We start from the raw sequence: 26,901 nt of genomic DNA, 5'->3' as shown, positions 1-26,901 counted from the left end.
CATGAAGGTGACGAGAACCAAGTGTTTGTATTCATAGCGCATAGAGCTCGCACGGTGGAGCTGGAGGGCTGAACGAGCAACCTCCATGGAGGTCAGCTCTGTAGAGCTCCTCCATGGAGGTTGCTCGTGCAGCCCCTATTGGGCCCGACCGGTGACGGTGGCCGTGTCGGTGGGAGCGGGGGTGCTGGTGGTGGCGGCCCTCGTCTTCCTCGCTCACGAGGTCAAATATGTGCGAGAGAAGTCCTCGCAAGACGTGTCTCACTGCTACCAAGATGTGTCTCAACTGAAAGACCAGATCCTGGCGCTGAAGGATCGTACCTTGGCCATGGAGATCAAGCAAGAAACCGCTGCGAGAGACAAGGAGGAAGCGTCCTCGCACAAGGAGGAAATAACGGCCCTCAAAATCCGACTGTCGTCTCTGCAGACTCAACTAGACAGCGAACGTGCCGAAATGTCGTCTCTTAAGACAGAGTTACAGGAAGAGAAAACTGAAGGGGCGTCTTTGAGGGAGCGGCTGGCTGTGTTGGAAACCAAGTTCCAACTCGGTGTCGAAAACGAACAAGAACCAACCTACGGAACCACTCATGAGGTAAGGGGGGAGCACAAATTCTTCTCAGTGCTTCCATAACATTAGCGGCCTCCCTGTTGACAACATCACATCATAGTGAGCTTACTGAGCTATAATTAAAAGTTCTTCAGTATTTTTATATTCAGGTCCGGTTATGTTGTCAAATATACCAGCTTTAGGCTACAATGGTATAATCTCACGTTTTGGATCCTTGGTCTGTGTCAACAGCCTCCAATCAACTTGTAAAGCTTAAGCTTACATTAACCTCTCCTTCACTATACGCCAAATTTCACCATCGCCAGGGAAGCAATATGATAGCGTTCAGAACTACCAATGTCTCATATTTTCTCAAAAACAACAACAACGTTCTGACTATATATATCATGCACATAAACACCACGGATAATTGGGCAGGTTGGGTCACTCACACCTCATGACAGGTAACCGGTTAACCTGCCTCGGGCAAACACTCGACATGTCTGGTTTTTCTACTTTAGATAGCTGTACGCAGTGAACAGTGTCGATGTGTGCGGTGGTGGTGTGGAATAATATGGGAGCTTGCATAAACTGTCGGAAAGTAGCATCATGATAATTTGTGTAGCATTTAGACAGTTATAAGCATGAGTGGCAAGGCCGACTTAGACTTGTCGAGTTAGGGAGGGGTAAAAGAGCAAAACTTTATTCCAGAGACTTAACAAAATAACGCGTGATGGAGTCGGGAACAACATGGAGAAAGTAGAATGGCGTAGCTACAGTGTGCTTTATAGAACCTATAAGTGCGGATGCGGAGTAAAATTTTGAACATTTTACAACAGAAGACTGACCCCGATGTGAAACCGAGTCAAGTTGGTGATGACGTCAAGATTGGAGATCACAGCGCCCCCATGCGGCGGTCCAAGAGAGCGGCCAACACAATCACAACACCCTACGGCTTAGGTAGGCAGGCATGGGTTCTTTCCTATAAACTTTGAACGCACCAGGAATAAATAGACGTTGGTCGGTGGTTACTTCAAATGTAACCTTTAATGGTCACTAGTCTGTTCCATTTTCGCGAGAAAGTTGACTACAATAGTGCCAGGGTGGAAATTGTCCTTATTGTTATTCCGTCTCGTCTGACACCATTATAAAATTATGCTACTAGTATATGATAGTGCATTTTGTGATCATGTATTTTTGTTAAGTAACTATAAACCTCAATGCAATTGTCACAGGTGCCTTCCGTGGTCCTGAGGGACCGGCCGGACGAGACGGGCGGGACGGCCGTGATGGTGTTCCCGGTCCGCCCGGGCCTCCCGGTCCGGCTGGTGGATGTGGAAGGTGTGGAGGACAATCCTGTCTGGTGCGTACAGTACTGTAGTTATTGTCATATAGCAATGTGACCTGTTCTTGTGCTAATCAGCTTCAGCTTGAGGCGAACAAATTTTTTGGGAATCGATATTATCCGTAAACTTACATCAATCTACATGGAACTTAGACATAGACAAGCTTTAGACATAGTGTTCGCTAGTAACCTTTGTTAAACAGTCCGCCATAACAGAGACATGTGTAGATGTTGTATCGGGGTCTTGGGCAATGGGAAATGGATGTTGCACCGTATGGATCAATGGATATTGAATGACATGACCTCTACCACCAATGTCACATCCTGTATGTAGCAATCGTGCACTGCAGTACCACTAGGTATGGAGAGCGGCGCTATTCCTGATGGCCACATCACTGCATCCACTACACACCCGGATTGTGCCACCAGCAAAGCTCGTCCTCATTCCCGGGAGGAGAGTCTCACAAGCCAGGGAGGATGGGCCGGAGCCTGGTGTGCCGCACATCCGCTGAACACCAACCAGTGGCTACAGGTGAGAGGACCACCGCACGGTGTAACTTGCTTTGTAATTGTGCCCTTGATTCATATGTTTGACTGTCGTTATATTCTTTGGTTCCTTTCGTCAAATTATTCTTCTTCCCCCGGCTAACATCTTCTGACCAGTTTCTTTCATTTTTGCTGCCATTGGTTGTATGTTGCTATGTACTGTCGCATTTTCTGTTTATGTTTGAACAACAGTTTGATATAGTTTTTATAAGATAACAATAAATCACGAGCTATTAGAAGACAACGGCTAACACCATATCCCGGAGTATCTAACAAGACACCGTGAATGTACGTGAGACCTGGTTACGTAACTTACGTTGTTAATATATTGGGTGAAAAACTTGACGCAAATGTAGAATATGTACAGATACAAAAGTAGAATAGGTACCCTGAATAACGTACCAGGATGCCGTTTTCCTCCTGTCCAGGTTGACGTGGGAGCAGAGACTACTGTAGCTGGAGTTATCACCCAGGGTAGGTCTGGAGACACCCATCAACAATGGGTAACCTCCTACAAACTACGCTTCAGCAGAGACGGAAGCACGTGGTCTACATACCTGGACAAACTGGGGCGTGAGAAGGTTGGTATTATAAATCATTGTCTTCTGCACAAGTTTGATATTTCCAAGAATGTTTTTACTCTGTGAAGGAGGATCACCTCTTGACGGAGTATTGTAGTTGGGGTTGCTATGCTATTCGTAGCTGTATCTCACGATCCATTTGCTGCATTCGGATGTACTTTAGCGCGTCGCCTACCCGTTTGCGCGAGATGATGCACATATCACACCATAGCTGTTTGTGTAACTAATGTGATTTTTCAGGAGTTACCCTAGTTTCATGGTATTGGGGAACAGGTCCCCGGTTGTTTTGGCGTTCGGCAAGTCTTGGACATTCGGTAATTTGGATATCTCCAACAAGATGTTGGGTTATGTACCTCGGCCGACATCAACAATGTGCAACACACCTATTTTTCTGCACTTTTCCGCATTGTATTTTTCACAATACCACCCCAGGTCTTCTCTGGCAACACTGATCAGGACACCGAAGTGCGCCACCTGTTGGACCCGCCGGTAACTGCACGTTACGTCCGGTTCTGGCCGCAGACATGGACTGGGCACATCAGCATGCGGGTGGAGGTCTTGGGGCAGTAAGTACACTACTGGAGTCTTCTCTTTCCATGTGACTTCACATAAGGCGATTTTCAATAGATCCGGAGAGGACACCTCAGTTGGGGCGGCACCCGTCTTTCGGAAAAAAACATGAAATGGGGGTCCACTGTTCGACGAGGCGCAAGCAACCCCTTCCTGTAAAAGTAAACCCTGGTACAGAAACAGCAAGGAAACTTGATATGGTGAACATATGACAAGGTGAACAAGACACAAGAAAATGTGCCAGTAAAGGCATTTGAAGATTTTCACTGTGCATTAACTGATGTACAACAACAGTCATTTTTGTTCTCCTCTGCAGGGACTGTACCAGTGACTAGACACACCATGAAGACTGGAGCTTCCATGGCTCAGATTTACACAGTTTGAAGTTTGAAGTGAAACACCAAGCTTCTTTTACTTATTGTAGTATCCAACAGCATTTATACGTAAACAAATGTATATTTCCTCCAAAGTGTTGTTTTCTCAACGTTGATACTTATCTCGACGAAAGTGGAGACTTCATGATGTCAAGAAGGATTACTAAATTCATTGTTTTTGTATGCTGGTGTTGCTGTCTGCCCCTAGTCACTACAGTGTCTGTAGAAATATTTTGACTGATGCATGCAAACAAGGAGATGATAAAATACAAAATGTAGCTACTTCATTTGTGCACTCAGAACGTATCAGGCATTTATAGTCAGAAATAAAGCAGACTGTTCCACAGACATATAGGCTCTTTTATTGCAACATTTCTGTACACCTTATAACATGACTGCAGGAGTGCGGGTGTAAGATACACCTGAACAACCCTCCATATCAATGTTTTTGTACCTTGCGACGCTGATAACATCTGCAGGCAATAACGTCCACCAACTGATGTCATCTTGCTATAAACTGTGTATTTGACTTAATAAAAGACATTCCAGTAATCCAACTGTGACTCTTCCTGTTACCGTCGTATTTCAAATGTGCATACATATTTTGTAGTTATGAGTTCCATCTGCACACCATCTCGCTTTCCATCAAGAACGTTCAACTTGTTCCTCGTGTTTTTCTGGGGCCCAGAGGGAGGAGCAGCCCAATCAATGTTCAATGCCACATGTGCATACGGCAGCAGTTGGTTAAGGTGGGTTCTCACATGCGTATATTTTCAAGTCCGTTTGATGTGCGTATGAAGCTCTTAGTCTCTACCAGGCTCCACAGGTCGCGGGGAAAATAGTACAAATTTGACAAATATAGATACATAACATGCCAGATGAGTTAGCTGACCGAGAAGTATGGTTAGCGACCCAGCTAACTCATCTGACATGTTACCTGTTTACGTTTGTCCAATTTCTATTATTTTTGCAACGACATGTGGAGCCTGGTGGAGGCAAATACTCCCATGCGCGCCTCATACGGACTTAAATATATACGCAGGTGTGACCCCACCTTTAACAGCAGTGTCTGTGTTCAGACGAATGTTCCATGCCAATAGTCCGAAAGGAAGGAATGAGGAAATTTGGTGTCATGTTTTGTTTTCCCCTAAACAAAGTGATGCAAGGGTTTGTTTTGTAAAGGAGATGGCGTATTCGCTCTTACGGTCGTTAACCCCGACTTATAGGACAGCTTTGTGTCAGCCCCAGAAGTTCACAGTTCTGCTAATCTCCAAGTAGATCAACCGGTGGCAGTTGGTAAGTATCCACGGGTCGTGACAATCCCGGTGGCAAATGGAGATTGTTTCGGCCCATGGATACTGCCACCTCCCACAGTAGATCTGCTTGGAGATTACAGTTCGTCTAGGTCACGTCAGGGCACACGATTCAACTTATCCAACTCATATCAAAATCTTTGAAAAGAGCAGGTAGTCAGAATGGGGTGAGTTTCTTCACAAGCTTGACTCGGGGCCAATTCTGCTTCACATGCTGTAGTCGATGAAATGAAGTGTGTTTTGGAAGTCAAAACCTTGGCGAAATTGAAAATACTGGTATTAATGGAATATACAAAAGCCTTTATGTTCGTGCTAACTTGAAAATGACTGTGAATTCAAGTTGTCCTATAAGTCGGGGTTAACGACCGTACACCAGCTCTTTACAAAACAAACCCTTGTCTCACTTTGCTTCGCGGAAGAGAAAATATGACACCACGTTTCCTCGTTCTTTCCTTTCAAAAGCATTGGCATGGAACGTTCGTCTGAACAAAGACGGTGCTGTTTATAAACTGCTGTCGTATGCACTGGTGGTATTGGCCATGGGAAATGACACTTCACCTGCACGTACACCTCAACCAATCAATGCTTCTGTACCCTGTGACGTTGCTGTAAACTACGCATTCTTCTTACAGGGCATTTTTTCTTCCTTCTTATTCAAGTCCCGACTATTGAAGGTGGAAGTGATCTCGGGCAACAGAAAGTGACGTTATAGATTTGTCCTTTCTTTGTTAGTCTGTTCTCGCTACAAGCTGACAATGAGCTCGGAGAAGGTTGCATGCGTTGTCGAAGCTGCCGGCCGGGCCCGCCGAGACCGACCCGGCGTCGCCCGAATGGTGACGGTGGCCGTGGCGGTCGGGGCGGGGGTGCTGGCCGTGGCGGCCCTCGTCTTCCTCTTTCATGAGGTAAAGCATGTCCGTGAAAACTCCGGTCAACTGAAAGACCAGGTCCTGACGCTGAAGGATCGTACCTTGGCCATGGAGATCAAACAAGACACCGCTGCCAAAGACAACCAGGAAGTGACGGCCCTGAAAATCCAACTGTCGTCTCTGAAGACGGAGTTACAGCAGGAGAAAGCTGACGGCGCATCTTTGAGGGAGCGGCTGGCTGTGTTGGAGACCAAGTTCCAACTCGGGCATGCTGAGGAACACAGCTTTGGGAACTTTCGAGAGGTATGATATTTTAACAGTAGCTTGCTCATGTTCCTATAGCACCGGAGAAAATTCTTAGCGTACGTACATGGCTCTAAGTTCAATAAAGGGTGAATATGTTCCTGTCCCAACCCTATAACAATAATGCGTCAATGGAGTCACCGTGTTATCAAAAATATCTAAGCTAAACCAACTTCATCCTATGCAAGGTAACAGTTACTAATGATCAAGCAACTGGATAAAATTTGGAAACGGCCAGACGTCTCAGGTAGCATTCGCTACCTTCCGTCGGTGTCTTGAATGAACTTTACTTATCTTACTAGCTGCATGTATAACTTTCATAAATGTAACTTTCTTTATATCTAAGGACGAGAGGCCGAACCAAGCTGACAGTGTCCCTGAACACAACGCCACCTTGCGGAGGTACAGGCGCTCCGACAACTCAGTCACGACACCTGCCGGTATGTCTGTTAGCTGAGTTTTGTTTGACTTAACGTAAATGCGCGTGAAATAGAGAGGATTGTGTTTGTTGGTGTAATATTGTCCTATTGTGATATTTTCTCTTTTAGTATTGATTTTCCACGTCGTTAAGTTCTAAAGTATTTGTCTAACCTTTGCTTTATTTGCGTCAAAGTCACATAGAAATAGATTTCTGACTGATATTTGTGAATCATGAATGCCGGACTGTTTTCCAGGGTCTTCACAGGTCACCTCTTTAGGTCTAGGCCCAACTCTAGTATAGCGCTAGCATAACTTTTAATTCCCCAGTCGAAGGGGCTTTCGATCGTTTGGTGTCCTGCCTGGCATTTATTTGTTTAGGGTTTGTTCTATATTGGATAAATGCCAAAATGACTAACTTAACCGCATTTCTATCCGAGCTGGCAATGACATTAACTGTACACGATCACTTCAACTGTTACAGGCCTCTTCCGGGGCCCTGAAGGACCGGCCGGACGAGACGGGCGGGACGGCCGTGATGGTGCTCCCGGGCCACCCGGGCCTCCCGGTCCATTTGGCGGATGTGGAGGGTGTGGAGGACAATCCTGCCCACAGGTAGCGTGTGTTCTGTAGGTATTTTTGCAGAATACCGTGATGTGTTCTTGTGCTATCGAACTTCAGGCGAACATTTTTAGGAAGCCGTAAATTTACATCCAGCTTAACTTTGGACAACTTTGTACCGTATGGGCAAAGGATAATGGGTACGGTAACATGCATATGTCATCCTGTATATAGAAGCCGTGCACTGCAGTACCACTAGGTATGGAGAGCGGCGCTATTCCTGATGGCCACATCACTGCATCCAGTCAGTACAATACTGGCAGTTGTGCCACCAACAAAGGTCGCCTTCATTCTCAGGATGGCGCCGGAGCCTGGTGCGCTGCACAGAACAACAACCAGCAGTGGTTACAGGTAAGTAGAGCCTGCAGGGTGTAGATTATATGTTTTTATCATATCAAGTCATTTTTGTCCTGTGTCATCCACATCTTCTGGCATGTTTTTTGCATCCTCATCCTCATATTAAATACAAGTACCAGCACACCCTTCTCCTCCTTCCCCTCACAGCAAATTCATCTGGCAATATCCCGCCACTTTCCTCTATCCAGTGCTCGCTTGCTCGTTCCCTCCCAGGCGTAACAGCCACTTATTTGATATTTGTTGACGCAGTCACGCAGTTGTCTATTTTATTTTAGCATTTTCTAATTATATGTGTTCCTTTTGTGGGTTTTTTAACATAAAAAAGCAGAAGATAAGGGTTCAAATGTCAGCATGGACATTCTCCAATTCAAGTTTCATGGTTGACCAATCACACTTAAATCATGCAACTATGTACGACATATTCAACTCCGTAGGCATTTTGTACCGCTGGCGTTTCTCAGTGTTTTTCCTGTTCAGGTTGACGTGGGAGCAGAGACTACTGTAGCTGGAGTTATCACCCAGGGTAGAGCTGGTGCAGATCAGTGGGTGACCTCCTACAAACTACGCTTCAGCAGAGACGGAATCACATGGTCTACATACCTGGATAACCTGGGACGTGATAGGGTCGGTAACCATTGTCTTCTGCACAAGTTTGATATTTCCAAGGATTTTTTTATGTTTCCAATAAATTTTGCTGACTACTTAATGAGGCCACTTTGCAGAAAAAGACATTTGTAACAGACCTGAGACATGTTACAGATGTGACTGATGCAGCGTAGCAGAGACTGTCATTCTCGAATATCACTAATAAGCTATAGCCGATACTGTATGGCTGATGTTAACTAGGATTTTACCATAGTGGATATGAACTGACAGAAGTCATATATGATGTTTTTTCCAGATTAGAGTTTTTTCTGATATTTCAGGGTATGTAGATGTACATGTTCTTAGGCTTCTTTAGCCTAATAAATCATTTATGTGTTACTGCAAGATTTTACCATCTGTTTCCGTGTAGCATTGCTGCTAGCCGGCTCCATTGTTTTTTTTCTTCAAAATATCATCCCAGGTTTTCTCTGGCAACTCTGATCGAGACACCGAAGTGCGCCACCTGTTGGAGCCGCCGGTAACTGCACGTTACGTCCGGTTCTGGCCACAGGCATGGAACTCTCACCTCAGTATGCGGGTGGAGGTCTTGGGACAGTAAGTACACTATTGAAGTCTTCTCTTCTTTCCGTGTGACTTCCATTAAGACGGTTTTGAATTAATTCGGAGAAGGGCATCTTGGGCTACACACGTCTCTCGAAAAGACATGAAATACTGTCCGTGTTCGAGGAGGTGCAAGCAACCCTTTCTGAATACCCTGAAACGGAAACAACAAGGAGACCTGCTGACCTATGGGTCACTACAAGATGAACAACACGACACAATGTGCCAGTAAATGCATTGAAAAAAGATTTTCACTGCGCATTCACTGATGCACTTAATAACAAATCATTTTTTCTCCTCTGTAGGGACTGCACCGGTGACTAGACACAGCATGCAGACTTGGAGATTTCCAAAGCACAGATTTGCACACAACAGGATACAAATGTATCTGCTTCACAGTTTTAAGTGAAAGACCAATTTTGGCTTTTACTTATGGTGATAGCTATTATTAGATTATCATCTAGGTAAAAATAGTGATATTGTTTTTGGTACGTTTGTTTGGCTTGGTGTTTGCAGTTATTTGAGGTGGCCTAGCTGGGTTCAAAAACAGTACATGTATCTCATGAGTCATGGCTACACTGAGAGTTACTTGATGTATTTAGGGTTACTGATTTAAAGCTTGTGACAACAATGTTCAGCCTATTTTATATTGATACAATGTCCTAATGATTACAGCACTACACTTTTATATTGTAGCCGACGTGTATTGTGTAGTGCTTGATGAAAATGTCAATGGCATCATGATGTAAAGAAGAATGACTACATTCCTTGTTTTTATATGCTGGTGTTGCTGTCCTTAGTTACTACACTGCCTTTAGTCGTGGAGAATTTTTGACTAATGTTTGCATACAACGAGATGAGAAAATACAAATGTAGCTACTTCATTTGTGCACTCAGAACCTATCAGGCATTTATAGCCAGAAATAAAGCAGACTGTTCCACATAAATATGGACTCTTTTATTGCAACATTTCTGTACACCTTAAGATGACTGCGGGAGTACAGGTGTAAGATAAACCTGACCGCACCGCCCCCCCCCCCCCCCCCTCCATCAATGTTTTTGTGCCTGGCGACACCGATGATGTGACATCTTCATACAATGACGTTCACCAACTGATATCATCTTGCTACAAACAGTGCATTTGACTACTGAAAGACATTCTAGTAATCCAACTGTGCATCTACCTATTACCACTGTATTCTAAATATGAGTACACATTCTGTAGTTATGGTTACCTGCACACCGTCTCACTTTCCATCAAGAACGTTCAACTTGTTCCTCGTTATTTCCGGCCCCAATGGCAGGAGCAGCCCAATGTTCAATGCCACCTGTGTATACGGCAGCAGTTGATAAACAGCAGTCTGTGTTCAGACGAACGTTCCTTGCCAATAGTCCGACAGCAAGGAACGAGGAAATTTGGTGTCATGTTTTCTTTTCCGCGAAACAAATTTAAGTGAGACAAGGGTTTGTTTTGTAGAGAGCTGGTGTAGTCACTCTTATGGTCGTTAACCCCGACTTGTAGGACAACTTTGTTTCAGCCCTAGAAGTTCACAGTTCTGCTAATCTCCAAGCAGATCTACCGGTGGCAGTTGGTCAGTATCCATGGGCCAAGAAAATCCCGGTGAGAAATGGAGATTATTTCGGCCCATGGATACTGCCCACCTCCCACAGTAGATCTGCTTGGAGATTACAGTTCGTCTAGGTCACGTCAGGGCACACGATTCAACTTATCCAACTCATATCAAAATCTTTGAAAAGGGCAGGTAGTCAGAATGGGGTGAGTTTCGTCACAAGCTTGACTCGGGGCCAATTCTGCTTCACATGCTGTAGTCGATGAAATGAAGTGTGTTTTGGAGGTCAAAACCTTGGCGAAATTGAAAATACTGGTAATGGAATATACAAAAACCTTCATTTACGTACAAACTCGGAAGATTACTGTGAAATCAAGTTGTCCTGTAAGTCGGGGTAAATGACCGTAAGTGACAACACCAGCTCTTTACAAAACAAACCCTTGTCTTACTTTGTTTCGCGGAAGAGAAAATATGACACCACGTTTCCTCGTTCTTTCCTTTCAAAAGCATTGGCATGGAACGTTCGTCTGAACAAAGACACTGCTGTTAGCCAACTGCTGTCGTCTTTATATGTTGTGACGCACAGGTAGCATTGTTGGGAAATGACATCTCACCTGCCCACCTCAACCAATCAATGCTTCTGTACCCTGTGACGTTGCTGTAAACTACGCATTCTTCTAACAGGGTACTAGTATTTTTTCTTACTTCAAGTCCCGACTTTTGAAGGGTGGAAGTGTTTTGAAGGGTGGAAGTGACGTTATAGATTTGTCCTTTCTTTGCTGACAATGAGCTCGGAGAAGGCTGCATACGCAGGCGAAGTTGCCGGCCGGGCCCGCCGAGACCGACCCGGCGCGGCCCGACCGGTGACGGTGGCCGTGGCGGCCGTGGCGGGGGTGCTGGTCGTGGCGGCCCTCGTCTTCCTCTTTCATGGGGTAAAGCATGTCCGTGAAAACTCCGCTCAACTGAAAGACCAGATCCTGACGCTGAAGGATCGTACCTTGGCCATGGAGATCAAGCAAGACGTCGCCGCTAAAGACAAGGAGAAAGCGTCCTCTCACAAGGAGGAAATGACGGCCCTGAAAATCCAACTGTCCTCGCACAAGGAGGAAGTGACGGCCCTGAAAATCCACATGTCGTCCCTGCAGACTCAACTAGACAGCGAACGTGCGGAGTTACAGAAGGAGAAAGCTGACGGGGCGTCTTTGAGGGAGAGACTGGCTGTGCTGGAAACCAAGTTCCAACTCGGGCATGCTGAGGAACACAACTTCGGGAACTTTCGAGAGGTATTTTTTGCCAGTAGCTTGCTCATGTTGCTACAACACGGGGGTTAATTCTTTCCGTGCATGGCTCTAAGTTCAACGAAGCGTGAACATGTTCTTGTTTTTAATTCATCCCTATAACAATAATGGCTTTTCCCTCGGAAGGGAATAGAATTTTCACTCCTTTTTTATCCAGTTCTTGAATGAACTGTTATCTAACGTATCTTATTAGCTGCATGTCTAACCTCCATCGACTTAACTTTCTTTATGTCTGAAGGGCGGGAAGCCGAACCAAGCTGACGGTGTCCCTGAACACAACGCCACCTTGCGGAGGTACAGGCGATCCGACAACTCGGTCACGGCAACTGCAGGTATGAACGTTAGTTGAGTTTTGAGAGAGAATTATGCTTGCTGGTGTAAATTTGGCATATTGTGATCATTTCCGGATCCCCTTTTAGTATAAACATTTTCCACGTCGTTAAATTCTAAAATTGGCGCTATTGTCCGATATGCCCCGGAGAAATTCTACAATAGCCCTCCAAACAATAGATCAGTGATCGTCCAACTCTAGTAGTGAGACATGCATGTGGCTTCCCCAGCCAAATGGATTTTCGTTTGGCGCGTCCTATGTGTTATGCTACGTTTTATATTGGATAAATAGAAAAACTTCAAAAAGGTGTCTTTTTCGCTATTTCTATGAATGAAAATCTTTGCTATTTCTTTTTGATGAAACGGGGCGATCGGACGAATAACTTCACGATATCCGAGCTGGTAATGATGTCAACTTTACACGGTGTAATCCTCTATCACTGCAACTGTTACAGGCCTCTTCCGGGGTCCTGAAGGACCGGCCGGACGAGACGGGCGGGACGGCCGCGATGGTGCTCCCGGGCCGCCCGGGCCTCCCGGTCCGGCTGGTGGATGTGGAGGGTGTGGAGGACAATCCTGCCCACAGGTAGCGTGTGCTCTGTACTCTGTAGTTATTATCGTATGATAACGTGATGTTTTCATTCATTCATTTATTACCCCCATGAAATGTCATTCATTCATGTGTTCCGAGCCAAACTTGAGCTCGAGGCCAACGTTTTTCGGAAGAAAGCGGTAAATTCATATCAAGCTACAAATGTATGTATCGGGACACCTTTGTATTGTGCCCGATGGTCCAGGGATGATGGGTAACATGACATTTACCGTCAGTGAATGCATATCTCATTCTGTATGTAGCAGCCGTGCACTGCAGTACCTCTAGGTATGGAGAGCGGCGCTATTCCTGATGGCCACCTTACTGCATCCACTTCGTGGGGCAGTTCAGGTCATGACGCCAGCAAAGCTCGCCTTCATTCCCATGAGGGCGCCGGAGCCTGGTGCGCTGCACAGAACAACAACCAGCAATGGTTACAGGTAAGTGGAGCCTGCAGGGTATAAATTATATTGTTTTTATCATATCAAATAATTTTTGTCCTGTGTCGTGCACATCTTCTGGCATGTTTTCTTTTTCATCCTCATCGTCATAATACAGTACTTGCACTCCCTTCTCCTCCTCTTCACAATAAATTCATCTGGCGCCACCCCGCCACTTTCCTCTATCCAGTGCTCGCTTCTCGCTCCCTCCCAGGCGTAACCTAAAGTTCCACTGACAGCCACTTGCTTGATATTTGTTGACGCAGACTCACGCAGTTTCATGTCAGCACTTTCTAATTATTTGTGTAATCTTTTTTTTTTTAAAAGAACATATAAAACATAGGAAACCAGAAGATGTGGATTCAAATGTCAGCATGGAAAATTTAGTGGACAAATGTCCAATTCAAGCTTCATAGTTGACCAATCACACTTACAACCATGCAACTACGTACGGCATTTTGAACACCGCAGGCATTTTGTACCGCGATGATGTTTCTCAGGATTACGTGTTATTCCTGTCCAGGTTGACGTGGGAGCAGAGACTACTGTAGCTGGAGTTATCACCCAGGGTAGGTCCAGTAACATCTATCCACAAAGGGTGACCTCCTACAAACTACGCTTCAGCAGAGACGGAATCACGTGGTCTACATACCTGGATAAACTGGGACGTGAGAGGGTTGGTAACCGTTGTCTTACATAATCAAGTCAATTACAGTAGTCAACGTTACAGAATTGATAAAGTTTTCTCTCGCACTTGCAGGTATGAATAGTCATTCAATCTAAGTAAATATTGTAATTGTTCTAGTTCAGTATTAGAAATTGTGTCTGTCATATAATGTGTGCCTACAACGTTGATTTTTATGAACGGGGTTTCTGATAGGCTGTTCGTTCACAATACATGTACCATCCTGATCCTAGATCTTCGCTGGCAACTCTGATCAGGACACCGAAGTACGCCACCTGTTGGACCCGCCGGTAACTGCACGTTACGTCAGGTTCTGGCCGCAGACATGGAATCAGCACATCAGCATGCGGGTGGAGGTCCTGGGACAGTAAGTACACCACTGGAGTCTTCTCTTTCCACGTGACTTCACATAAGGTGATTTTCAATAGATTATAGGGGAAGGGCACCTCAGTTGGGGCGGCACCCGTCTTTCGACAAAAAAACATGAAATGGGGGTCCTGTGTTCGACGAGGCGCAAGCAACCCCTTCCTGTAAAAATAAACCCTGGTACAGAAACAGTAAGGAAACTTGATGATCTATGACAAGGTGAACAACACGCAACAAAATGTGCCAGTAAAAGCAATTGAAGATTTTCATTGTGCATTAACTGATGTACAACTCTACAACAAATCATTTTTGTTCTTCTCTGTAGGGACTGCACCGGTGACTAGACACAGCATGCAGACGTGGAGATTCCCAAAGCACAGATTTGCACATAACAGGATACATAATGTATCTGCTTCGCAGTTTGAACTGAAGCACATTTTCTTATAATTACTTATTGTGATAGTTCACACCTATGATGTGTTTTCTTAAAACTGTTATCATCTTTGGTTATCATCTCGGTAAAAAAAGTAACATTGTTTTTGGTATGTTTGTTTGGTTTAGCTATGTGTTTGCAGTTATTTGAGGTGGCCTAGGTGGGTTCAGAAACTGTACATGTATCTCATGAGTCATGGCTACACTGAGAGTTACTTAACGTATTTTGGGTTACCGATTTAAAACTTGTGACAACAATGTTCAGCCTATTTTATATTAATATCATGTCCTGGTGATTACAGCATTACATTTTATATTGTAGCCGACGTGTATTGTGTAGTGCTTGATGAAAATGTCAATGGCTTCATGATGTAAAGAAGGATGACTACATTCCTTGTTTTTATATGCTGGTGTTGCTGTACTTAGTTACTACACTGCCTTTAGTCGTGGAGAAATTTTGACTAATGTTTTCAAAAATGTAGCTACTTCATTTGTACATGTGCACTCAGAACCTTTCAGGCATTTATATTCCGAAATAAAGCAGACTGTTCCACATACATATGGACTCTTGTATTGCAACATTTCGAATTCTGTACACCTTAAAATGACTGCGGGAGTACAGGTGTAAGATACACCTGCCCCCTACACCCCCCCCATCAATGTTTTGGTACCTTGCGACGCCGATAACGTGACATCTCCGTGCAATGACGTTCACACCTATTTATAAACATGCATTTGACTTATTAAAAGACATATATACCAGTAATGCAACTGTGCCTCTTCCTGTCACCATCGTATTTCAAATATTCCATATTCTGTAGTTATATTTCAGCCATACATAGTATGGTGAAATATATTGTATTCGTAATGTTTCTTTCTTTCTTCTTTCTCCTGTCAAATCTTCAAAGTGATTCATCTCTGCCGTTCCTGGACCGAATGACCTGAAATTTGGCACAGGGGTAGAATGGGCCAATACCTTGATGCTTTTTCTCAGTTTTTTCATATCTGCCTCTAAAATGATTTTATTGAGATTTTTTTGGTCAATTTTAGACCAAAACTGTATATTTTGGCCCCTGTACCCTGGTATTACAACCAAATGAGCTGAAATTTGACAGAGATGTGCCTTGATAATGCCCCCATATAAATTCGATAACACTTTTGGTGTACAGTACAACAAAATGCTTATTTTTGCGATTTTTTGACCAATTTTTGACCAAAAAAGGACACTTTTGGCCCCTGTACCCTGGTATTACAACCAAATGAGCTGAAATTTGACAGAGATGTGCCTTGATAATGCCCCCATATAAATTCAATAACACTTTTGGTGTACAGTACAACAAAATGCTTATTTTTGCGATTTTTTTACCAATTTTTGACCAAAAAAGGACACTTTTGGCTCCTGTGCCTTGGTATTGCAACCGAATGAGCTGAAATTTGACACAGATGTGCCTTGATAATACGTTCATATAAATTCAATAACACTTTTGGTGTATAGTGCAACAAAATGCTTATTTTTGCGATTTTTGGCCAATTTTTGACCAAAAAAGGACACTTTTGGCTCCTGTACCCTGGTATTACAATTAAATGACCTGAAATTTGGTATAGATAGGCATTAGATACTTGGTAACAAGATTCAAGTCAAATTTTTGACATAAACAACTTTAAAATGATTAATTTTGGCACTTTTCTGAGGGGAAATTTGTTTTCTTTTGGCCTCCTGACGTGACCTTCCGTGACCCCGCACAGAGCCACACCTGTGCGCGTCAGCCGGAGAGTTGATTGAATCAAAGACCTAGCCAATCAGCGAAGAGGAGGCCAAAGGCTAATTAATATTCATAAGCGGGGCCTCATGATCCCGTATATAGCAGTGTTCCCGCCAGGGGGAGCGAAGCCCGCCTAAGGCTCTCGCATTTTACACTATTCAGAAGGCTTTATATTGTACCAGTTCTTAGGGGCATATCTATGATAATCACAGCAGTCACTTAACTTCTCTTCAGGAGTTTAGCGTAACACTATTTCAGGTCAAACCGTCAAAGGCAACTAAAAACAAACTTTAATGTTACTGAGTTCAACAGTACTTATAACTTGTTATCCGAAGTTGAAACGCTAGCGATGGTATTTTCGCTGCGCTGTTAGCTCCGTGCGACTGTTGTTGACGGTCTTATAACGGTATATTTTGCACCCCTGTACCCTGGTATGAGTAACATTTGGTATAGATAGGCATAAGATAGTTGGTAAAATGATCCAAGTAAAATTTTTGGCTTAAAGTACTGTAAAAGGCTTAATTACAGCACTTTTTTTAGGGGAAATTGGTTTTCTTTCGTTCTCCATGCCATGATCTTTCGGACGTTCACCCCACAGAGCCGACATCTGCACCTGCGTCTTGCCGGCAGGAAGAGTTAATTCAATTAATGGTTCAGCCAATCAGCGAAGAGGAAAGCGAAGGCTAATTAATATTCATAAGCGGGACCACACAATACGTTAACTTGAAGACTCAGGCCGTACAGACTTCTCGCCAGGATTTTTTCAAAGCGTCGGACAGGGGTCCGGGGGCCGCCGAATGTCCCTGGCGGGGTCCAGGGGCAGGGCCACTGTGGGGGGGACCCAGGTGGGCGAAGCCCCCCCGGAAGCTCTTGCATTTTAGACTATTGAGAAGGCTTCTTTTATCAGTTTTTTTAGGGCCATATCTACGATAATCGTAGCAGTCACTTACTTCTCTTCAGCAGTTTGACTTTAAAATATTTCGGGTCAAAGCTTCAAAGACAACTAAAACCTCATAAACAACAAACTTTACTTAGCTCAACAGTATACAAAAATATTGTACGGGTTGCCATCCTTAGTTGAAGCGCTTATTTATAGCGCTAGTATCTTCGATGCGCAGTTAGCCGCCGTGCGACTTTTGTTGACGGTCTGATATCCCTACGTCGCCGCCTCGCTGATATTCCCACGAACATGTTTCAAGAAAAATACCCAGCAAAAAACGCTGTTCTGCGTCAAATTCTATTCTATAAAACATGTGGGACTCAGTGTTACAGTCTAAATATTTTGTAGAAGCACCGCTGTAGGAAAGAAGGTCCAAGCAATGTAAAACATCACGTAGCATGAAGTTCGCTGTCAACTGGCACACAGCACATGGCTGTTTGAAACTCTAAGTCTAATCAACAGCCGTGTTTGATTGATAGCCGGCAGTCCTTTGATGAAGTCGGGGAAAGGTGCGTTAGTTAGAAAATCTGCGTTTAGTTTTGATACGTAATTATAAGTTAGACAGTGGCGAGAATGATTATTTTCTCATCAATATTTCTCTTCAGAATTATTTGAACTTAATTGTACATCTAAACAATTGGCTTACCTGTGCAATGTTTATATGATTAATGATCATGTGTAACGTATGGCTCCTAGTCAATAGATCAGCATTTTCTCTATAGTGACCACCTGTCTATAGTGGCCACATTTCCTAGTGCTGTTGTTGTTTGACATAAACTTTGAAGTTGAACATTTAAATTGTAAGTAACTTTAAACTGCCAGAGTTTCAGCCCAATAAAACACTCTCAGTGCCAGCCTCGAGGGTATGAACAGACTGACCAGACAGACGAAAATGAATCCTCGAACAAGGTTCAATCGTATCTTCCGGGTCTGGCAGGAAGTTGTTAAACTAAAATAAGAATAGGCTCGATGGCTGATTGCATACAAAGTAAAACAGTTTAACAGTTTTACAGCTTGAAGAAAACAAACGCTCCTACAGTACCTGCACCTGCTTGATAATTATTAAATCGCATGCCCTACTTGAATAAAAAAAGTTCACTGCAATAATAAATGTACCCACATCACAAGGAGCTTATACTTTTTTAAACTTACACCTAGTTATCGTACTGAAAATTTTCAATGACATTACATGAAGTCATTCAACAATTTTCAGTCATGATGAAAATTTTCTGAATGGAAGGTGTGATTATTGTCATTTTCTGAAAAATAGAAGCAAGCTCTGTTTTTACCTGGAATCAATTCACAATACCAGTCCACTTTGGGGGATAATGTACTGTTAAGAGGATGTTCCATTTTTGCGCAGGGGTGATTTGAAACAGTCCAATGTTGCGTGGGAAGGGGTATGGCTGAAATATGCTGTATTTGCTCTTAAGCAAATGTCGGCCTTTCTAGTTTAATATTGGTTCCATCTGCACGACATCTTGCTTTTCATCAACAAAGTTCAACTTGGTAATCAGGTTTTTCTGGGTCTCGAGGGCAGGAGCCGCTCCAGTGAAGGGCACAGTTCGGCTAATCTCCAAGCAGATGGGCCGAGACAATTCCGGTGGCAAATGAGATTGTTTTGGACCATGGATACTGCCCACGTACCACAGTAGATCTGCTTGGAAGTTACATTTCGGCCAGTCAGGGCACACAATACAACTTATCCGACTCATATCAAAATCTTTGACAAGGGCAGCTAGCTATAGTCAGAATGGGGTAAGTTTTTTTCACAAGCTTGAATCGGGGCCAGTTTTGCTTCACATCTTGTAGTCGATGAAATTAAATGTGTTTTGGAGGTCAAAACCTTGGCGAAATTGAAAATACTGGTAATGGACTATACAAAAGCCTTCATGTTCGTACTAACTCGGAAATTACTGTGAAAATCAATTCGTCCTATAATTCGGGGTGAAGGACCGTAAGAGCTACTTCACCAGCTCTTTACAAAACAAACCCTTGTCATACTTTATGACACCACGTTTCCTCGTTTCACGGTTCCTTCCAAACTATTGGCATTAGCCTGGGTACCAAACCGCCGTGCTATGCTCGCTAATCTCTTCGGTGCGGCAAGCAATTTACCCTGCCGCCAAACACAGCACGCGGGGCTGGTTATCTCTCGCACAGCGCGGGACAGTTAATCAGAAACCGGGTGCCAATGACCTCTGGGTGCAAATAGAGACAGGGGCTTGTGACCTTCCCTGGCGTAAGGACTATAAATCAGAGCGAAACTGCTATAGTTTGGAGCTAGGTGCTGGTATCCAGGCTATATTGGCATGGAACATTCGTCTGAACAAAGACAGCTGTTTACCAACTGCTGCCGTGTTGACGTTGTGACGTCAGGTGCAAAGGTGGTATTGTTGGAAAATCACACCACCTGTACATCTCAACCAATCAATGCTTCTGTACTTTGAGACGTTGCTGTAAATTACGCATTCTTCTTACAGGGTATTTACTCTTACAGGGTATTTTTTCTTACTTCAAGTCCCGACTGTTGAAGGTGGAAGTGATCTCGGGCAACAGAAAGGGACGTTATAGATTTGTCCTTTCTTTGTTAGTCTGTTCTCGCTACAAGCTGACAATGAGCTCGGAGAAGCTGCTTAACGTAAGCGAAGTTGCCAGCCGGGCCCGCCGAGACCGACCCGCGGCCCGACCGGTGACGGTGGCCGTGGCGGCCGGGGCGGGGGTGCTGGTGGTGGCGGCCCTCGTCTTCCTCGCTCACGAAGTTAAGCATGTCCGTGAGAAGTCTTTCCAAGATGTTTCTCAACTGAAGGACCAGATCCTGACGCTGAAGGATCGTACCTTGGCCATGGAGATCCAGCAACGTGCCTCTATTGGAGACAAGGAGGAAGCGTCCTCGCACAAGGAGGAAATAACGGCCCTGAAAATCCACCTGTCGTCTCTGAAGACGGAGTTACAGAAGGAGAAAGCTGACGGGGCGTCTTTGAGGGAGAGACTGGCTGTGCTGGAAACCAAGTTTCAACTCGGGCATGCTGAGGAACACAACTTCGGGAACTTTCGAGAGGTATTTTTTGCCAGTAGCTTGCTACAACAGGGAAGTAAAATCTGGCAGCGCATGGCTGTAAGTTGAATGAACCGTGGATATGTTCCTGGTTTCAACACTGGCTTCTTAGTCTTAACATCTCGGCATTAAGCTGTAGTTAGAAGAAAATAGAGTTTTTGTTCCACTTCTTGTGTGTCTGAAATGCTATCAACATACAGCGGATGTAACGTGGTTTGCGGGTAGTGTATAGGCTATTGGTTTCCTGTTTTCTTGCCTTCTTGATATGTTATATATAGCAATTAGGAATACTCAAGAGCCAAGACAAACAAAAAGTCTAAACCTACCTTTTTTATAAAGGGCGAGAAGTCGAACCAAGCTGACAGTGTCCCTGAACACAACGCCACCTTGCGGAGGTACAGGCGTTCCGACAACTCCGTCACGACACCTGCAGGTATGAAGGTTTTTGGCGACGCCTCAGGGGCTAGCATACAATTTATAGTGTGCGTCCGTTTGACAGGAATTCCCAAAATCCCGCAGGCATGTCAGGAATTTTTCCACGCCTGCATAGTTGCATCATCCCTTTAGAGGGGAATAACTCTGGAATAGGTTGACGGATCTTCATGACATTTGAACTGTAGATAGCTTCAGAGATGCCTTTCATAATTAAATGCTAGTCATGCAATTCAAGGGCTAATTTGCATAATCAATGATGGCAGTCTATAAATACACTGCATTTCGTGTTAAGATTACGGAAAAATATGCCATATGTAACTAAAAAAGAGAGAATTATCAAACTTACTGTTAAGTATATATCTGATTGGTGAAAATTCCCGAAATTCCACAGCAGTTCGTTCGCCCGTGCGTAATTGCACCACATTTTGGAAGGGAATAACTGGGGAAGGAGTTGACGGATCATCGTGATTTTTGATATGTAGATAACTTCGGAGATGCCTTCCATGAATAAGGACTATTAATGCAAACCAGGGGCTAATTTGCATAATTAATAAGCACAGTTTATCAAGCCACATAATACGAATTTCATTGTACTAGGACACTTAAACTGTTAAACATGACACATGTAACTAGAGAGAAATATCGATAGATATCAATTATGCAAATCGTTACCTAATTTACATAATCAATGAGAAATTTTGTATTTTAGTGTTAAATGACGAAAATTCCATTCTTGCGACATTTGGCAGCAACATGTACGTTAAGTTGAACATGCAGACGTAAGACAAATTAGGGTCTCATTTACATAATCTATGAGAAAATGCTACAATAGCTTTCTTTGCTAAGACTTTCATACTTTGAACACATTGTTATTTAGGTAGAGGAGATGATCAACCGATATCTTTTATGCAAATTAGGACCTTATTTGTATGATCAATGAGAAACATTTATAATAGGCCACTCGAGCTCGTCACAAGAGATCGCCTTTCTTGTTAACAGTAATGCCCTTCAAACATCCATCACGTGAAACAATATCTTCATACATACAGCCAGGCGAAAGATTAGCACACAATTACAACTAACCTAAAACAACAATCATTAATACTTATAAACAATAAAACCGTCGCCATGGCAATAGTTTTTATTGCCACACTTATTGGCGTTTTGTTGGGACTGGACTTGAAAGTTCGTGTTCATGTAACGTTCCTTATTCATGTCCCTTTCCGATTCTTATTCACAGTTATCGTGTTCTTTGGCTCGAAACTTGCACTGTCAGTTCTTGTCATACGTCTTGTGTCAAATTTACTGACCGATAGTTGTTCTGTTGTGTTACGTTTTCTATTGCAGTATTTAAAAAATTCTGTGTTACGTTTTCTAAAATCCCAAAGTGCTCGTCGACGTAGCCCCTTTGGTACGTACTTTCATTTTGTCAAAAAAAGTGGCGACATGAAACGCACTGTCACCAATATCCTTTTGTCATTAATGATATAAACAGTGTAGATATTCAATCAATATTCAAATTTCGCAGGTCCCTTCCGGGGTCCCGAAGGACCGGCCGGACGAGACGGGCGGGACGGCCGTGATGGTGTTCCCGGGCCGCCCGGACCTCCATGCGAATGTGGAGGGTTTGGGGAGCCGTCTTGTGAACAGGTAAAACATTTTCGTGCTTAAAAGCATTCTGTAATTATAGGTTTGCGTATTATTGAACATTGGGCGGAGTTGTTTTATGATCATTGTGACACATTGCCTTTTTAGTTTCCAAATCCAAGAAGCCAAATTGAATGTATACTGCCCCAAAACCCCTCTTTAGAGGGACTAAAATTCTGTAGTTTGTTTTGGCGTCACATTTTGGCAAACTTTGAACAGCACATGCATCGCCATCATCATCTGCCGTAATCAACCAGTGCTCTCTGACATATTTGTAAATATAAAGTTTGTTGTGTTAGTTTATTTAGAATGGTTTAGTCCCCCCTCACCGATGGAACAGTCGACGCATGCGGACTAGGGCTTTGGGGGTATTCCTGTATGAGACCGTCAGGGTGAATACACATTGTCATCGAGTGACCTACATCTGTGTGTGTATATATGTGATTCTTCCATAGTATAAGAGGGAGTTGGAGCTGGATTAAGATGTTGAAGAAAGAAAGATTACAGTTAATCCCAAATGTTTCTTTCTGTCCACCTGGACCAGAGGGCCCGCCTGGACCAGAGGGCTCGCCTGGAGCACAGGGCTCTCTTGGTGCACAGGGACCGCCTGGACCAGAGGGCCCGCCTGGAACACAGGGCTCGCCTGGACCAGAGGGCCCGCCTGGAACACAGGGCTCGCCTGGACCAGAGGGCCCGACTGGACCAGAGGGCTCGCCTGGACCAGAGGGCTCGCCTGGAACACAGGGCTCGCCTGGACCAGAGGGCCCGCCTGGACCAGAGGGCTCGCCTGGACCAGAGGGCCCGCCTGGACCAGAGGGCTCGCCTGGACCAGAGGGCCCGACTGGACCAGAGGGCTCGCCTGGGGCAGAGGGCTCGCCTGGTGCACAGGGCTCGCCTGGACCACAGGGCTCGCCTGGACCAGAGGGCTCGCCTGGACTAGAAGGCCCACCTGGACCACCTGGAGTAAATGGATCAAGTAAGTTCCGCGCTTGTGACCACATATACGTCCTACTCTCGTACACAGCATCATGGCCTCAACACTCTTCAACATTTGTTCTGCGGTAATATTACCTGAGATATAGAGTGTACACATGTAGCTAGGAGTAGGTAGTTCTCTTAGTAGTCATAATCATGTCCATTACATGTGTTTTATCCGTCTGAAGACTTGTTACCATGGTAAGGATATTCCCCACTTTGAATGAATATTGAATGAATACTGTCTTTTTTGTACCTTCTACATTTCTCTACGTTTACTCAATCAGGCACAGATGACCACAACTACCGTGATATGCTGGCACAGAGCATCTGTACAGCGGTCACCAACAGAGTAGCATACATCTTCACCATCCGTCGGGATTGTAGTCCTAACGGGGACAGGCAGACGTGCAACGACATGTGCACCTCCCACAAAAATGTCTTCGGACAGGGAAGGTTTGTACTACAATGTTGGAATTGAATGTCGAAATGTTTATTTTTTTCAATTACAAAACTACCAGTTCAGCAGACAGTGATTCTTTCCTCTTTAACTCTTTGAATGCACCAGTCCTTTTGTACACGAAATGAGTTTGCTATCAAACGTCTTTGTTTAATGGCACAGTATTATTTTGTTATAAAGTCGTGGTTCTCTGTCATCAGAATTATTAAGATAAGTCGGTGTGGCTCTGTGCGCATGTAGCATGATTGGTTGATGATAATTTCTTTTCCACAGTACCTCAGAGTGCTTTGATGCCGTGCATGTGTACGGGAATCGGCCGGTCCTTTCATCCGACCACAACACTGACACCGGAAAACTTGGCCCTGCCGCATATCGCTATCTCAACAATGGCTGTGCCCATCCCAACTGCGGGCCGAACTACTGTTGCTGTCGCGTTCGCTAGCTCTAGCATCTTCCCAAGATTAGAGAGAATTAGTCAAGATTAGAGAGAATATATGTCAAGTGAATATATATCAAACAGCACGTCTAACCAATATCTATCAAATCCAGATCTATTCAATTCTTAGGTTATGTTCTTTTGTTTCCGAAAATAATACAATAGACACTTTCAGACATGTTTCCTTTGCTGTAACCATTAATTAACAAACTTTTTATCACTTGAACCTGGAAGAATTTTTCTGAGTATTACTCAAGTTGTTTTGTAATTGCTTCTACGACTCCGAGACTTTGTCAGTTCGACGTGCTGTACAATAAACAAGAGAGAATTTTTGTATGACCATATTGTCTCTGCAAGGTTTGTGCAAATTCGTTGTGCTGCACAATAAACAATCTTAAGCCCTTGAAAGGTCATATGCTTGCCTGGAATTATTTCTACATATATGTAATTAACCCAAAGGTTCTCAACAAATGTTCGGAATAATATCTCAGGGCATCTTAATGCTTCCACTTCCTCCCGATGAAATCATAACGATAGATGTACTTAATAAAAATACATAAATACATAACATGCATGTATCATCTCAGATAGTCTAGCCATTGCAACAGAAATTGATTCAATGTAATTTCAAGTGAGCGGAAGTCAGGAATCTTGGTTTGTCTCTGCCGCACCATTCATTCCGTTGTGTGATCGCCTGTTTTTTTCTGACAGTAGATCTTCGAAAGGAATATTTTCTTGCCTTTCCGACACGTCTCGATCTAGCCCAGGCTGCTGCGTTTTTCGACTTGCCTGATTTTCTTTTCTTTCATCGTGGTTTTGATGGAAGTAAATAAGTGAATGTGCTTTTCTCTTCTGCCTTTCTCTTCAGTTTGTTTGAAATGAAGTCCACAGTGAACTCTCGGACCAATCTGCCCTGTGTGTTGTGACAAGACCTCAGAACATTTAGCCATTGTGTGCCGGTGTATTTATTCAATCAGGAAAAGGTCACGTATACATGCGAGTATTTACCTGGATAGGATTAGTGAAGTGATACAGTGTTGCAATTTTCTCAGGAGGAAATTTATGGTTAAGGGCGGAAGCACACCTAAAGCTGAACGGATAGGAACGAAACCTTTCACGAAACAGTTGAATCATTAGATGTGTAAAGAGAAAAAGCGTGCAATTTTCTGTAAGGCCGCCAGAAGGTGTGCGTACTAAGTACTTTAAAGCGTTTAGTAATACTGAAAGGTTTTACGTAACACCAACCAACTAATCACATCATGCATGAATATAATTGAATGCCACAGGGGTTCTAACCAATGACCTTCGACCACTGGTATTCTTCATATTAGCTGCGCATTTCGGTATCTGCCACTGCCACGCTGTCCTCGGTCGGGGGGTGAAAAATTGTCTACAGTAAGAAATTTATATTCTCGCAATGAGCTCGGAGAAGCTGCTTAACGTAAGCGAAGTTACCGGCCGGGCCCGCCGAGACCGACCCGGCGCGGCCCGACCGGTGACGGTGGCCGTGGCTGCCGGGGCGGGGGTGCTGGTGGTGGCGGCCCTCGTCTTCCTCGCTCACGAAGTTAAGCATGTCCGTGAGAACTCCGCTCAACTGAAAGACCAGATCCTGACGCTGAAGGATCGCACCTTGGCCATGGAGATCAAGCAAGACGCCGCTACTGGAAACAAGGAAGAGGCGTCCTGTCACAAGGAGGAAATGACGGCCTTGAAAATCCAACTGTCGTATGTGCAGACTCAATTAGACAGCGAACGTGCTGAGGTCTCGTCTCTCAAGACGGAGTTGCAGAAGGAGAAAGCTGACGGGGCGTCTTTGAGGGAGAGACTGGCTGTGCTGGAAACCAAGTTCCAACTCGGATTTGGAAATGAACAAGAAGCAACCTACGGAACCTCTCACGAGGTAAGGGGTTAGCATAGATTCTTCTCAGAACTTCGATAGCACTCCCCGCCTCCCTGTTGACAGCATTACATCATAGTGAGCTTTAGTTAACAGTTCTTCAGTCTTTTTATATTCAGACCAGTTTATGGTGTTAAACATACTAGATTTAAGCTACAATGGTACAATCTCACGTTTTGGATATGTCTGTGTCAGCCTCCAATCAACTTGTAAAGCTTAAGCTTACATTAAATGATTAACCTCTCCCTCACTTTACGCTAAATTTCACCATCGCCAGGAAAGCAATGTGATAGCGTTCAGAACTGCAATTGTCTCGAAAACAACAATAAGTTCTGACTATATATATCATGCACATGAACACCACGGATAATTGGGCAGGTTGGGTCACCCACACCTCATGACAGGTAACCTGCCTCGGGCAAAAACTCGACGTGTCTGGTTTTTCAACTTTAGATAGCTGTACGCAGTGAACTGTGTCGATGTGTGCGGTGATGATGTGGAATAATAGGGGAGATGGTTTACATAAACTGTCT

At 44.2% G+C, this 26,901-nt stretch overlaps 3 protein-coding genes across 6 annotated transcripts in view; all 3 read left to right on the top strand.

The window, feature by feature from the left end:
* Positions 1-1,405: 1,405 nt before the first annotated feature.
* On the top strand, positions 1,406-9,990 carry LOC118413836 (retinoschisin-like). 2 transcript variants are annotated; one of them, XM_035817407.1, is made up of 7 exons: positions 1,406-1,504; positions 1,780-1,878; positions 7,443-7,474; positions 7,658-7,831; positions 8,315-8,461; positions 8,904-9,037; positions 9,349-9,990. In XM_035817407.1, the coding sequence occupies exons 1-7, from the start codon at positions 1,453-1,455 to the stop codon at positions 9,365-9,367; spliced, it is 657 nt and encodes a 218-aa protein (XP_035673300.1). In that variant the 5' UTR covers positions 1,406-1,452; the 3' UTR covers positions 9,368-9,990. The 2 variants fall into 2 exon arrangements, with proteins under 2 accessions (XP_035673300.1, XP_035673299.1); XM_035817406.1 differs by having other exon boundaries at positions 1,408-1,504; positions 7,655-7,831.
* Positions 1,896-4,425, top strand: LOC118413838 (EGF-like repeat and discoidin I-like domain-containing protein 3). The gene is made up of 5 exons (XM_035817409.1): positions 1,896-1,907; positions 2,224-2,421; positions 2,864-3,016; positions 3,449-3,582; positions 3,903-4,425. The coding sequence occupies exons 2-5, from the start codon at positions 2,251-2,253 to the stop codon at positions 3,919-3,921; spliced, it is 477 nt and encodes a 158-aa protein (XP_035673302.1). The 5' UTR covers positions 1,896-1,907; positions 2,224-2,250; the 3' UTR covers positions 3,922-4,425.
* A 1,170-nt stretch (positions 9,991-11,160) lies between the features above and the next one.
* LOC118413828 overlaps positions 11,161-26,901 on the top strand; it is a 76,672-nt gene continuing 60,931 nt past the window's right edge. Inside the window, exons 1-7 of one of the 3 annotated variants that reach the window (XM_035817398.1) lie at positions 11,176-11,897; positions 12,151-12,244; positions 12,698-12,828; positions 13,101-13,274; positions 13,798-13,950; positions 14,193-14,326; positions 14,651-15,314. In XM_035817398.1, the coding sequence (XP_035673291.1) occupies positions 11,400-11,897; positions 12,151-12,244; positions 12,698-12,828; positions 13,101-13,274; positions 13,798-13,950; positions 14,193-14,326; positions 14,651-14,669 (1,203 nt within the window). In that variant the 5' untranslated portion in view covers positions 11,176-11,399 and the 3' untranslated portion in view covers positions 14,670-15,314. Of the gene's footprint in view, positions 11,898-12,150; positions 12,245-12,697; positions 12,829-13,097; positions 13,275-13,797; positions 13,951-14,192; positions 14,327-14,650; positions 15,315-20,404; positions 20,522-26,901 lie in introns of those variants that run through there. The other 2 variants (XM_035817397.1, XM_035817396.1) reach the window with 2 other exon arrangements.

The sequence above is a fragment of the Branchiostoma floridae genome, chromosome 4 (assembly GCF_000003815.2).
Source record: "Branchiostoma floridae strain S238N-H82 chromosome 4, Bfl_VNyyK, whole genome shotgun sequence".
Taxonomy (NCBI): domain Eukaryota; kingdom Metazoa; phylum Chordata; class Leptocardii; order Amphioxiformes; family Branchiostomatidae; genus Branchiostoma; species Branchiostoma floridae.
Note: the sequence above shows the minus strand (reverse complement) of the source record. Positions and strands in the feature narration are given on the sequence as shown.

Excerpts from the sequence above, each read along its gene's own strand:
- LOC118413836 (XM_035817406.1), top strand. The coding sequence starts at position 1,453 with ATGCGGCGGTCCAAGAGAGCGGCCAACACAATCACAACACCCTACGGC. Across the intron at positions 1,505-1,779 it reads CACAACACCCTACGGCTTAG|GTGCCTTCCGTGGTCCTGAG; the intron begins GTAGGCAGGCAT and ends CAATTGTCACAG. Across the intron at positions 7,832-8,314 it reads ACAACCAGCAGTGGTTACAG|GTTGACGTGGGAGCAGAGAC; the intron begins GTAAGTAGAGCC and ends TTTCCTGTTCAG.
- LOC118413838 (XM_035817409.1), top strand. The coding sequence starts at position 2,251 with ATGGAGAGCGGCGCTATTCCTGATGGCCACATCACTGCATCCACTACA. Across the intron at positions 2,422-2,863 it reads ACACCAACCAGTGGCTACAG|GTTGACGTGGGAGCAGAGAC; the intron begins GTGAGAGGACCA and ends CCTCCTGTCCAG. Across the intron at positions 3,017-3,448 it reads ACAAACTGGGGCGTGAGAAG|GTCTTCTCTGGCAACACTGA; the intron begins GTTGGTATTATA and ends ATACCACCCCAG.